Here is a 13,648-nt window from a genome sequence, read left to right on the forward strand (position 1 = left end):
CTCCACCAGCTGCTGGTTCAGCCGTCTGGGAACACCAGGGAGGTGCCAGGGAGACCAGATGGGCTGGGCCACCCCGGGGTGCTGGGTGAAGGTGGACACAGGATGCTGCAAGGGCACGGGCAGAGCCCCCACCTTCCTTGGGGGCATCGTCTGGTTTGTTCCCCTTGCTCAACACCTACTTTCCCGTCTGGAAAGAGACTTCCTTGCTTCCTGGAGAGGTCGACACCCGGCCACCCCTGACCCAGGGGAGCAAAGGCCCTGGCTTGCCCGAGGGCCCGGAGCCAGGCCACCTGGGAAGCCTAGGAGGGTGTGGGCTTTGGGACGGGCCCTCCCCACCAGCCTGGGGGAGAAGCAGGTGGTGGCTCTCTCCCGGCCCCAGCCCCTCCTGGGTCCAGGTCGGCTGCTGGAAGCGGGGACGCTGCTGAGTTCTGGACAGGACCTGCCAGTCCTGTCGTCCCTGATTAGCGTGTAATGGCTTCTTTGATGCACAGTTTTATTAATCAAATTAATACGAGCTGAGGTGACCTTGGCAGGTTCTGCTGAGAGGGACATTCTCCTGGGAGGGGCAGGTGGTCAAGGAGGGACGCACCTGGATGTCCTGTCGGCCGGCTCCAGCAGTTGGGGGGAACCCTGCCCTCCCACTCCGAACACTGTGCACGCTCATCACACCCACTCACCCACCCTCACACACTCACCCCCGCCAATGCCCTCCACTCACCCCCCAGCCCCAGTAACGCTGATGAAGGTGGGAGAGAGCAGGGGCCAGGTCCCTAAGGGCTGCTTCTGCTTGGGGACCCCATGGAGGAGACAGGCCTGACGTGCTGAGAGGGGCTGGACCTTGGTCTGCAGGGGAGCTTCCTTCTCTCCGGGGTCTGCTGCCCGCCCCTCCTTGACCCTGCATGGCCCAGAGACCCCGCCTCCTGCAGCCTTGTGAGCGGGCCGTGGCTGCCCCCTGGTGGCCACAGGACCCCCCACCCTATCCCGGCGAGAACTGCAGACGGCAGCCTTTCCCATTTTCCACCCCTTCCTTTGGGGCCAGGCCCTGAGCCACACCACCGTGGGGCCTGGGGCAGTGTGGCCGTCGTGGTCTCTGGGGCTGTTCCCAGTATGCGTGGCGTGGGGTCGGGGGGTGGTCCCTGAAGGCTCACGGTCCGAGAAGCCCAGTTTGGTGCCGAAGGGGCTAGGGAGAAGTCCAAGGGAGTTAGGGTGGGCTGGGGGTACCCCTCTGTGCTGGGCCTGGGAACAAAGAGGCTGAGACGGCCCCATAGACACCCCTTGAGCCGAAACAGCGGCCTCGGACGCCCAGGCTCGACTGCAGGGCGGGGGCAGGGGGAGCGGAGCCTGGAGGGACGGGGATGGGGGCGGACACAAGGCAGGGCGGGGGCGGAGCTTGGCCGGAGAGGACCTGTGGGTCGGGACTGGCCTGCAAAGAGGCAGGCAGCTCCAGAAAGGACTGGACTGCAGGAGCTGGGCTGGGGTCAGAGGCCCTCGATGCACACGGGGTTGGGAGACGGGACAGGAGGTAAGGAAGCAGGGAGGGAGTCCTGCTCTTTGCACGGAGGGACAGCAGAAGGCATGCAGTAGTTGACCTCTGCTAGGACACCACTCGGGTGGGAGGCCGTGCTGTGGCCACCTGGGCTGCTTGTGGAGGGAGGGGCAGGGCAGGAGGGAAGCTGGTCCTTCTCCAGCCTGTGGGGTACCAGGTGGACCAGTGCAGGGGTGGGGGGGCCGGCAGGGGTCACTGCTGGCCAAAGAGAAGCTGGGCTTGGGCCCACGGTCCTGAGGGAGGGTGTGGACAGAGGGTGGCATCCTGGGAGGAAGGGAACGGGAGAGCTCAGCCAGGGACCTCAGGAGCCCAGCACAGGGGCAGCGGGAATCTGAGCTGCAGGGGCCGCTGCTACACATCCCCCTAGCCTGCCCCCTTTTCCCGTGACAGCTCCTTCCGGTCCGAGAGGAGTCCATGGACACCTCCACCCGGGGAGCTGCCCTCTAGTGGGCAGTCGGGACACAGGAGGACAGGGCAGCTCAGAGACAGGCTCCTGGCACGCGGGACTCAGTGCCCAGAGTAACTGTGACACTTCTTGTGCGGGTGCTGCACCTGCCCCCCGGCACTGGGCTCTGACACATCTCATCAGACATCGTCTTTAATGGGCAGCTGTGGGCACTGGGTGGGGCAGCAGACTGGCTGAAGCTCCTGGGTCCTGGATCAGGAAGGTCTGCAGAGGGTCTTCGCTCCCAGCCAGCTGGAGCCTTCGTTGGGGCCCTTGTGTGGGAGGAGCCGGCCCCTCACCGCCACCCTGGGCAACCCAGAGGGTAAGGGCAGCAAGCAGCTCAGGGCTGTGGGGCTGGGGACAGCCTTCTTCCAGTCTTGCCCCTGTTGGCCTTGCGGTTCCAGCCAAGGAGGGGCCTGGGCCTCGGGCTAGCTCGTGAGGGCACTGGTGTCTCCTGGCCACACTCCTTCTGGCTTCGCAGAAGCCCCCCAAGGGCTGGCCGGCGGTCCCCCTGTGTTCAGCATGGAAACGGATGTGGGTCAGCTCCCCTGGCCTGGCCTGCTTGTGGCCAGCTGGTGAGTGCCAGGGACGAAACGGTGGGGATTCAGGGGGTGGGGGGTCCATGTGAGGATGGCTATGGAGTGGGGCCCCCATGGGTTTGCCCTGCTGGGGGGCAGCGCTCCAGAGGCAGCCTCTGCCCGGAGCAGCTGAGGGGCGGGCTGGGCCTCACGGAGGACCGTCCCAGCACCCTCGTAGCATCCGTGGGTATTTGGGGCCTGGCCAAAGGAGTTAGGGACACCTTCCCAAGGTCCTGGGGCTCACCGAGATGGGCAGCTCGGCAGCAGGCAGCAGCGTGACCACCTGCAGGCTCACACCTTCGTCACCCACGCCCTTCAGCTGGGCCACCACCTCCGTGTGCTTCCACCACCTGCACGGCTGCCCATTCACGGACACGATGTAGTCACCCTCCTTCAGGCCGGCTTCCTGCAGCAGACGGAGAGAATCCCACAGCAGCCCTCCACCTCTGGGTGGTCCCACCTTCCCTGCTCCCCCGGTGAAGGGGCTTACCGCAGCCCGGCCCCCTGGAACAACGGCAGCAATGAGAACAGGAGAGTCTCCCCGCAGCGTGAAGCCGAAGCCTCCCTCTCCTCGAGACAGGTGAATGGGCCCCACCAGCCGCCAGTGATTCTTGGCTGAGAACACGGACAGGGGCCCCTGGGGGAGGTCAGAGGTCAGAGGCCGGGCTGGGCTGCTGCACTTGGAGGAGCCCCCCGGCCTGGAGCACCCTTGCCCTCATCTCTCCATTCGGTGACAGAGACCGGTGGCGTCAGCAGGGGGGCTGGGCAGGGTGGGGCCCCCCTCGAGGACCTGCCTGAATGCCAGGAGAGAGCTGAGGAAGGGGAGGCCTGGGAGGGTGCTCACCAGCCGGTGGAAGATATCAGCTACCTTCACCCGGGAGAAGCTGGGTGTCCTTCCCTCTGCCCTCTGCTGCGTCTTAGCTGAAAGGATGAAGGTGAAGGGAGGCAGGGCTGAGTCCAAGGCTCAGGGTCCCAGGGTGGTGGCCTGAGGTGCAGCCGTGCACTCCGGCCCTCTGGGCACCACCAGCAGGAGAAGCATGGTGGTTCTGGCGTCTGACGTCCCTGGGGGGACGGGGCAGGCACGGAGCAGTGGGGAGCTGCCATCATGGCTCAGCTCCTCCTCCAAGGGCTCTCTGTGTGGCACACGGAGCTTTATCGCACATGGAGCTTCTGCCTGCCTCCCCTGCTAGGGCCAAGACACACCCACCCCGGGGCCTGGTGCTCACGCTGGACATCAGGGGCCTCGGTGGCCTCGTGGAAGTCGTCCTCCAGGTCGAGCTCCGAGTACTTGGCCAGAGAACGCTGCAGTGCCCGGGCCAGCACGGCCTGCAGCAGGTCCTCCCAGCGCAGGGCCCGGCACACGGCATGCAGCTGCAGCGCCGCCTCCTGCCCCAGGAGGGCCCGCCTCAGGTGGGCCTTGCCTGCGGGACCAAGCTGTCTCACACTGCTGGGGCCCCTCCAGGCCCCCACCCTACATGCAGCTGGAGGAGGGCAGGTCAAGGCTTCCGGGTTCATCCTGGGTCTGCCAGGGAAGAGCTGCCTCCCACGGGTGCCTGTCCTGCCCAGGAAGCCGCCCACACTGCTGGGGCCCCATGGGGAGTGACGGCTGGAGTGGGGCGCTCACGCCGGCAGGGGCCCAGGGCCTCACCCAGCTTACTGCGTTCCTCGCGCTCCTGGGGCAGCACCGGGCCCCGGGCCTCAGCCGAGGCCAGGAACACTTTCTCAAGGATGGGGAGCTCCGACTCGGCCACCGCTGGAGGTCAGAGAGGGCAGTGAGCCGCTGCACGGGCCCCTGGCGGCACGGCAAGCAGGCACGTGGGGCGGGGCACTCACGGGCGCCATCACACAGGCCCAGGGCCGCGTGGTAGTGGGCCAGGGCGTGGAAGTGCTCGGCCTTCACGTGCACCAGGGTGGTCCAGGGGAAGGGCACGTAGTCCCGGACAGGCGGCTGGGCCATGGTCCGATGCACCAGCCGGTACTCGGCTGCCACCTGCTGGCACACAGGGGGACGGAGGGGGCTGCCAGGAGCCCGGCGGCCTGGGCCCCGCCTCCACCAAAGTCCAGCGACCCTGCCCCACGTTGAGACGAGCTCAGGGGTCAGGGGGCCCCAGTCCCTGCCCTGATTGGCATCGCCCCAGACGTGGGGACTCAGGGCCCCGGAACCCTGGACAGCCCCCCAGAGCCTATGAGGGCAGCTGGCTTCCAGAGACTCCGCAGCCGCCCCTCCCAGCCCCTCCCCGCCCTGCCCCGGCCCCCAGCTCAGCGGGCACCTGAGAGCCGAGAGCCACAGCCTGGCCCATCCCCTGGGACAGCTGCCCCCCGCTGCTGCCCCTCACCCCGCCCTCACCTGGGCTGCCTCCTGGGCGAGGCGCAGCTGGGCCAGGCAGTCGTGGGCGGCCCCGGGGGCCTGCAGCAAGAGGCCCTCGAAGACACACTCCTGGGCCTGGGCACTCATGAGCTGCTCCAGCATGGAGAGCGAGGCGGGGCTCATGTCCGGGCTGGGCGCGTGGGAGAAGTTCTCCCTCAGGAGGCTGAAGGCCCCTGCGGGGGAGAGGGGTCTCAGTGGGGTTGCCCAGCTCTCGCCCTAAGCCCATCACAGAGGGCCTGTGTGTGCCGAGCCCCTCGGGCTAGGGGGCCACCATGCCTGTAACCCCTACCCCGACTCTGGCCCTCGAGCCTGGAAGTAAGGACCGTGCAGGCACAGCTGTGGGGCCAGGGTCTGGCGGCCTCACCAGCAGCCATCTGAAAGGCTTCCACGGCACGGCTGATGCCCTCAGGGCAGGAGCGGTTCTGGCAAGCCCCGATCTGGGTGTGCAGGGCGCCGATGTTGAACAGCACGCTGCCCTTCTCGAAGGCCAGGGCCCGCTGCTGGGCTGGAAGCCCTGTCAGTGAGTCGTACCTGCAGGGTTGGGTCAGGCTGGGAAGAGTTCCCACAAGAAGCTGGGGGTCTCAGGAATGGCCCCGGGGCTCCTGCCCACCCCAGCCCCTACCAGTGGAAGAGCAGCCCGAGGCTCCGGGCAGGGGTGACAAAGCGTGCCTCCAGGAAGCAGAGCTGGTTGTAGTAGGCCGTGAGCAGCTCCAGGCCGGCCTTGCTCCGGCTGGGGGTCCACGTGGCCTGCATGATGGAAGTCAGCTGGGTCCTATCGCCTCTGCCCACCCCAGGGCACACATGGCAGCCCCTGGGATGTCACAGCTCCAGGGGGCGCTCCAGGGTCTAGGGGTGAACATAGTCACACGTGCCCTCCTGGGGGTTGCTGGGGACCACACGTGCCACTCCAGGGGACTGCAGGGTGCTGGAGCGGGAGGCTGGGCAGGGTCCCTGAGGCGGGCACGGGCACAGAGCAGCCATTCCCAAAGGCCAGCAGTCTTCTCCCCTGGGGGCTGAGAGGGCTGACACCCACCTGCCGCAGGTCCTCCAGCTCCCTGATCTCAGCCTCGTAGGAAGCTCCATCCTCCCCAAAGTGCCTGCAGATCAGCTCCTGAGGTTGGGGCGGGGGAAGGGCAGGCGCGGGACTTCCCTGGAGCCTCCCAGCCTGACATGGCTGAAGCCCCATAGCGAGGGGACCCCCACCACAGATGCGGGGCCCAAGGACTCAGGGATGTCTCTACTGGAATCCCTTACCCTTATTAACTCCCACGAGCCAAGTGCTACCTGCCACCTACCAGCGGATGCCTGAGGCCGAGGCTGAGGCACCTTCCTGCTGGCCTGGCCGCAGGGGCTTAGGAGCCCCCCCCAGGGTCCCTCGGAACCTGCGGGTTTTCTCAGGACAGGCTCTGACTAGAAGGGGCAGCCCCCAGCCAGCGGAACCCTCAGAGCAGGAGTCGGGGAGCCGGCAGCTGTCCTGGGACCTCCAGTTTTGCCGACATCCGTCCCAGGGTGTGTTCTTCTGCAAAGCCCACCCCATCAAAATCCCCTCTGGCTGTGGAGGCCAGATGGCTCCGGGTCAGACCCTTCTTCCCTCTGAGTCCTCACCTCAGTGAGACTGCTGACCAGGAAGGCCCTGAGAGCCGAGCCCAGGCCGGCACTCACCTTCAAGGAGGGGGCCCAGTCCAGAGGCTTGGTCTCCTTCAGCCCCAGGGGGATCATGGGGGCAGTAACGCCTTCGCTAGAACCAGAAGCAGTGAGTCCAGACTCTAGGGCTGGACTCCGCTGTCCTCGGTGGCCCTGGAGTCACCCACTACCACACCTGCTACATCGGACACACAGCCCCACCCCGGCTCTGGAATGCCACGCCACGTCCCTCAGGCCCTGCCTGATGCCGGCGCTGCACACACAGGCGTGGTGGTGGTGGTCTCCCTCACGCTCACATGCACACGCGCCTCTGGGGCCAGTCCCTGTCCCCACACACACTCGCACACACACATGCCCCTGGGGCCAGTCCACGTCCTTGCACACACTCACACACGCACCTCTCGGGCTGGCCCGTGTCCCCGCTGCTGTCGAGCCCCGCCAGCTCCTCCTTCAGCAGCTGCAGGCTGGAGTTGACGTCGCTCAGTTCCAGGGCCACAGTCTCCCTGACGCGGGCATTGCTGGTGGCTCTAGAGGAGGGAGGCTGAGGTGAAGCCCCAGCGTTGCCAGGGGACCCACGCCCCAGGCCTTCCTTGCAGCCCAAGCTCTGGAGCCCATTCCACAGCGATGTGCCAAGGGGTCCAGCCGCCCCGGGGGGCAGTGGTGGTGTCCAGGGCCCACCAGATGACCCCCTCCTCTCTGAAGCTCCCTGTGGGCCATGCAGTTTCCTGTCCGTACACGTGTCATGACTCTGGCCCGAGTACATGTGCTCGTAAGTCCCCCCACCACCTCTCACTCCCCCAGGACACAGCTCACGCCTGTGCTCTGGAGACTGGAAGGCAGCTTCCCTGGAGAGATGGAGTTGGACTCCCTCTGTGCCTGCCAGAGGGACCAGTGGGTGCCCAGAAAGGCACGGGGTGGACAGGGAGGCAGGGTTAAGGAAAAGGAGGGCCTGGCGGAGCCCCGGCCAGCACCTGGCTTTGTGCTCACTGGTGGTGGCTGGGGCCCCTTCGCGGGCCTCAGATCAGCACCCAGAGAACAGGTGGGTGTGAAGTCATGAACACACAGGCTCCAAGGTAGAGATGCATTCCTGTCTCAAGGACTCATTCTCAGGTTCTCAACCTCGGGACATCTGTCACTTGCCACAGCTCAGCCTAAAAAGTGCAGCTGCTATGCCCATCCTGGTGGGGACATCCTCTCCAGCCTAGCACGGAACCTGGCTGGCCCTGAGCTGACCCTGCCAGTGAGGGCCACCAAGGTGGGGGCCTGAGTCATCTGTGAGTGTCCCAGCTGGGCACCATGGCTGCCCCAGACCCTGGTGTGAAGTCCAGCCCTGCCTCTCGGGAGCCTGAACAGGACGCCTGGTCATGGACTCACACGTGGACCAAAAGACCAGGCACCCATCATGTCACTGCCCTGCCTTGGGTGAGCCTGCCTCATGGGGGCCTCTGGGAACATGCCTCTGCTTTCCTGGGGGTCCAGCCGTGGGCGGGTGTCCCGGGCAGCCAGTGCCCACCTGTACAGATTCTCGGCGCCTGTCCGCATCCTCAGCTCCCTGTCAATCTGCTGGTGGATCCGGGCCCTGCGGCTCTGCAGGAGGCCGTGCGGTGAATCTGCCGAGAGGTCACAGCCCTACGAAGAGGTCACAGGTCACTGGGGCCAGGCCAGCAAGGACATCACGGGCAGCGACAGGGCTGGACTGCCCTGGGAAGACGCTGGGCCCGTCGGGTGCTACTCTGGGACTCAGCAGCCCAGCTGGAGACCCGCCGGGAGATGGTCAATTGCTCCCCACATCCTCCTGCACTTCTGAATTCCTTCTGTAACCTCCACGACCCGTCCTGCCCACACAAATACCAGACTGCGCATGTTTAGGTGGAGGGGATGCCCAGCCAGCTCCTGCCAGGGCACTGATGGAGAGCAGCCTGCCTGCAGGGTGCTGGGTCTCCTCTGGGCCACACTTACTGTGGCTGGGCTCCATCCCAGTTGGCCGCTTATTGCGGCAAATGCCCAAACCACAGGCCCCAAGGGTCATTCCACTCACAGGCAGAGGGCCAGGCCTTTTGACAGCCCCATCTGAGGTGCCTCAGTGTGGCTTCTGCCCTGCACACGGGCAATCCCGCCAGCCTGCCCGTGTCCCGGGCCCCAGGCAGAGAGCCCTGCGGCAGGTTCAGAGGGTGAGAGGTTTCCTCTGTGAGGGGAGGGGCTTTCAGGGCCCCAGTGGGACTGGTACCGCTGAGGCCATTTAGGGACCTCCCGGCCTGGTCAGTCACCAGCCCGAGAGTTGGGAAGGACTTCTTAGAATGTTCTTCCTTGGACCACGTCCTCAGGCTGAAGTGGTCTCCTGGCCCTGGAACAGAACAGGGAAGAGGACATAGTGCCTCCCAGGACCCTACCCTGAAAGCACAGGTGTGCAGGGCTAATGCAGCCTCTCTGCAGTGGCCGCTGTCTTGCACAATCTGAGGAAATATGTCCCCACTGCCACACACAGAGCAGTCCCCGCCTTCTGGGGCCTATAGATTATCCCAGCCCCAAGCAGGAGGCACCCTAAAGAAGGCCTTACTCTCTTGCACAGACAAGACTCATGGCACATGGCCACCTTGGATTGCAGCCCAACATTTCCTCCACATCCCAGTGTTCTCAGGAGAGATCAATCAGGGAAGACTTCCTGCAGGAGGAAGCATTCTTCTGGGACTTCCAAGTGGTCCTGAGGTAACTGGGGAGAGGGGACTTGTCTCCATTAAACAATGGGAGAGAGAGAGTAACCACCTTGGATGACTGCCTGCTGGGGGACTCTGGACAGGTCCTCGTCTGTAGACAGAAAGGGGGCTGGTGTCAAGGTGGCATCAGGCAGGAAGAAGACAAAACACGGCTCTCCTCTCTCCGCTCTGCTGGTTGAGTGTCTGTCTTCGCACTGGCCTTCACCTCTTCCCCATGGTACCTCCCATACCCACTTGGTGCAGAAGGGAATGAGAAGAGGACATGGGCAGTCGCCCTTCCAGGAGGCCTGAGAATCCGGAGCAGGGGGCAGGCCACAGCTGAAGCTCTACTCCTCTCCCTCTGAAGGTCCAACTGCACAGCTCCAGCCTAAGGTTCTGAGTGAGCAGCAAGGCTGTCTGGCTGGGGAGGGGCGCTCCATGTCCTGGGGAGAGGCTGCCAGCCCCGAGGGACTGTCCCGTCAACACAGCTCATTAGGTGTCCGATGTCAAGTGCCCCCGGGGAGATGTGCTTGAAGGCGGGAGACCATAGTCCCATCTGAGGCCTGCAGCCAGCACCCCTCATGGCCTCGTGACCCCAGCGCTCCCTCCAGGACTCAGGCTGGCTGCATGACTTGGTGGGAAGTGCGACTGCAGCCCAATTTGCAGTGCTGGGTGGTGCTCACCCCCATTTCCACACCGGGTGGTGAAGGGGTCTGCCAGCTTGTGAATGTGTGGAAGAACCCCCACCTGATGGAGAAGAGCAGCGAGCTTCTCCCACGCCCTCCCTGCTGCAGCTCTGGCAGCACTGGTCTAATGGATCCCCCAGAAGCCCAGGAGGAAATGGCAGAGGCAGTGACCAGAACTGGCTAAGTGTGCCAGGAACTAGGCCAGCGCAGGTCTGGTAGCAGACTGCAAGATGGTTGGTGGGGCCAGGCCTCACACCCACCCTGGTGCAGGTGCAGCTACGCTTGGTGGTACCGGACTGAAAACTCTTGTGTATGTGGATGCCCAAGGCCTGGCATAAACACTGGGAAGCCTTTCAGTGATTCCCAGGGAACAACCAGGCTCCCAGGCAGCAAGGTGAGGCAGCCAGAGCACGCCTCCTCCCCAGACACAGACTCAAATGTCTCCACCCTCCTCCCTTGTACAGCTTTTCAGTCCTCCTGGAAATAGTCCACAGTCCACAGCCCCCGCGGGATCAGGGGTTTCAGGAAGGGGCAGAGGTGCGGGGAAGTGAGGAGGGAGAAACCACCCTGCTGGGAAATCCTCCAGTCATTTCCTGTATCCGGGTGCATCAGCCACCTGTTGCTAAAAGTTCCATCAAACACAGAGCTGGGTGGCCAGGGCACAGCTGAACAGCCCTAGGAGAGAGGGGACAGCTAGGAACGGAGGAATGACATGCCAGGAACAAACACGAAGGCCACGGGCTGTCACTGACCAGAGGCCAGCACCTGCCAGAGAAGGGGGTCCTGGAGTGTTGGAGAAAACCACGAGCTGGACTTGTGCTCCGACCTGCTCCGGTCGACGCAGGAGGGGTCCCCCAAACGCACTAGACAGGAGCCCAGGGGCCGGGCTCTGGCTCCGCACGGGGCCCCAGTTCCCCACCGTTAAGCCCACCTTACGCGACGTTTCGCCCCGGAGTCCAGCGGCGCGAGAAACCAGTGCCTATCCCGCAGCCCAGCGCTCGCCCGCGGCAGCGGGCAACAGGAGCAGCCGGGTTTGGGAACCCACCTCCCTGCGCCCCCCCGCCTCCGGGCACTCCCACCTTGCGGATGGTGCCCGCTTGCAGCCGGGCGCTCTCCTTGCCGGCTCCCGGGCCGTCCGATCTGTCCTCGGGGACCATCGCCGCCCGCTGCTCGGGCCGCGTCCGCCTGGAGGCCGTGGCCGGCGCAGGGACCCCGGGAGCGAGGGACTTCTCACTGCCCTCTGCTGGGGGTGGCGGCCCCGCCGGCAGGAGGGGCGGGGCGCAGGCCGCCGAGCGTGCGAAACTTCCCGCTGCCCAATCGGCGGCCGCGGCGACTCCGACGGACAGCAGCGCTGGCCAACCGGAGCGTGAGGGAGGTGGTTCTCGAAGCCAGGCCCTGCCCACTCGTGTCCGTGGAGCCCCAGGGGAATGCGGTCGCCCCTGGCAACCGCCGGCCGGCGGAAAAGGGAGAAACAAGGCGCCGCGCAGGGCCCAGGGGCAGCGGGGGTTCCACCCGCCGGGCGGCAGGGCCTCCGCAGGGCTAGTCCGAAGAAAACACCCGCGACGGCTTGTTAACAGATTTCCTGGCACGAGCTCCCTTACAGCCCTTAAGGTCCGCTTTCCTGTCTCCGCTCGGGAACCCAGGCTCTGGCCTGGTGGCCCCAGTGCGGTGCCGTCCATTGTCACATTTCCAGAAACCGCTTCCAGAACCTTCCTCGGGAACCCGCCTCTGGAGCCCACACTCCAGAACCCCTCTCGGCAACCTGCTTCCAGAATCATCTTACTTTCACTACCTACATCTAGAACTGACTTACCTCCCGGGACTAGCCTGCCTCCAGAACCGAACTCTCCCTAACCTGCTCTCCCTGCAGGGTTACCCCAGGCCCTTCATAATTTCTCTAGCTATGGCAACTCTGGAACGCACTCATTTCATGTGGGGCTCACCTCACCGAAGAGCAGGGGCAGGAACACCAGAGCATATGCACTAGCCGTAGCAAATCTTCATCAGGTTCTGATAAAGTTCCAGCCTTGTCCATAGCAACCAGCTCCCCACGGTCCCTGCCATGCCTCCGTGCAGAGGCCTGGGCCCCTCCCCAGATGGCTGCGCCAGATCCTGTCTTTCCCCAGAGCTAAATCCTGTAAGCTAAGCTCCTTGGCCAACCCTGGCCATCTGAAACAATAGTAACAACAAAATAAGGTAATTGTTAACTCTGAGGAAAATAAAATGTAACACAGAATATGACCTGACTTAGCTGTGTATTTCAGGTTGTCCTGGCAGCTTGACCTTAGAGGATCACCATAAGGAGTTTCTGTTAGGAGGAAGGGAGAGGGGAAGGGTGAAGAAGTGGTTGAGAGAAGCTGAAGCTTCATCCTGCTGAGGGGGAAGTCAGTAGATAAGGCCTCAGTTAGAAAGCAGAATTCCAGATGCAGAAGCATGAGGTCCGGGACTTCCCTGGTGGCGCAGTGGCTAGGAACCCGTCTGCCTATGCGGAGGACACAGGTTTGATCCCTGGTCCAGGAAGATTCCCCATACCATGAAGCAACTAAGCACCACAACTACTGAAGCCTGCGAGATCCAGAGCCTGTGTTCCATTACAAGAAAAGTCACTTCAAGGAGAAACACGTGTCTGGCAAGGAAGAATAACCCCCACTAGCACAACCAGAGAAAGCATGCACAAAGCAACAGAGACCCAGCACAGCCAAAAATAAATGAATAGATAAATAAAGAAATAAAAACCTCCAGTTGCAGATGCTTGTTCTTCGGAACTGTGGGATTCAACACGAAATCTGCAGCTCAGAGTTATAAGCGGTCACCCCTGGGGAGGCGGTGGGGCGCTGGAGGAGGTTCCTTCTTGGTTCAGCAAGTCTTAGAGACCTGAAGCTGGTAAAGCTCCAAACCTCCTATAACAAAGTCACCCCAAAACTTGTGTTTTGAAGAATGGATGTCTAGTAATTGACAACAAAAAGCATCCAAAATAAGAGGAAACCATTGGAAATGAGGAGATACTTCTAAATAAGGTGTGAATTAGAAGAAAGAACACAAACTGCATGTTACTTAAAAATAATAAACTAGAAAGTAAATAACATTATATAAAATTTATAGAACAAAAGGAAATTCTGTAACTTTACATGACTTTATTACTATATAGATATCATGTATATGTGAAACAAATTAACCAAATTAAAAAAAGGAGGAGGAAATAACAAAACATTTAAAGCTGACATCAGTTGCATAGCAAAGAAACTGAGTGTTTGAGGGAAAAAAGTTGATTAATCCCCAAGAGGCCCAATGGTGGGGGGGGGGGATAGATTTTTATTGGCTAGGCTCCGCCTCTGACTGCATAAGATTGGGTGCATTGCTTAGCCCTGGGGAGTGAGATGTTTATTATTTTTCCCCAGGTCACCATTCACAGGTGGGTGGTGGCAGTGGGTGTATCAACAGGGGTGTCCACCACAGACCGTGAGCCTTGAAGTGGAGGCGAGGTTACTTCCCTTGGGTTCATTTCTGGTTTCCAGGGAGGAAGAAGCACTGTCCTTGTGTGCTGTCCCAAAATAATTGGGGTTCTGTCTGTCAGTACAACCAGGATGGGTTTGGATCCCCACAAAAGCACAAATACACCATATCAAGAAAGGAAAAGAGACCAATTACCAAGGCACAGGGAGATATTACAAACTGTGAGAAAGCATTA

At 62.6% G+C, this 13,648-nt stretch overlaps 1 protein-coding gene across 1 annotated transcript; it reads right to left on the reverse strand.

Annotated features, from left to right (window-relative positions):
- Positions 1-2,126: 2,126 nt before the first annotated feature.
- RHPN1 (rhophilin Rho GTPase binding protein 1) lies at positions 2,127-11,134 on the reverse strand. Its single transcript, XM_040261649.1, has 15 exons — positions 11,040-11,134; positions 8,095-8,210; positions 6,980-7,108; positions 6,600-6,675; positions 5,971-6,048; positions 5,560-5,684; positions 5,302-5,468; positions 4,917-5,110; positions 4,403-4,559; positions 4,218-4,322; positions 3,796-3,990; positions 3,414-3,490; positions 3,060-3,206; positions 2,814-2,975; positions 2,127-2,502 (listed from the first exon to the last, which is right to left on the reverse strand). The coding sequence occupies exons 1-15, from the start codon at positions 11,115-11,117 to the stop codon at positions 2,332-2,334; spliced, it is 1,977 nt and encodes a 658-aa protein (XP_040117583.1). The 5' UTR covers positions 11,118-11,134; the 3' UTR covers positions 2,127-2,331.
- Between the last annotated feature and the right edge of the window lie 2,514 nt (positions 11,135-13,648).

This window comes from Oryx dammah, unplaced genomic scaffold (genome assembly GCF_014754425.2).
Source record: "Oryx dammah isolate SB20612 unplaced genomic scaffold, SCBI_Odam_1.1 HiC_scaffold_19, whole genome shotgun sequence".
In the NCBI taxonomy this organism is placed as follows: domain Eukaryota; kingdom Metazoa; phylum Chordata; class Mammalia; order Artiodactyla; family Bovidae; genus Oryx; species Oryx dammah.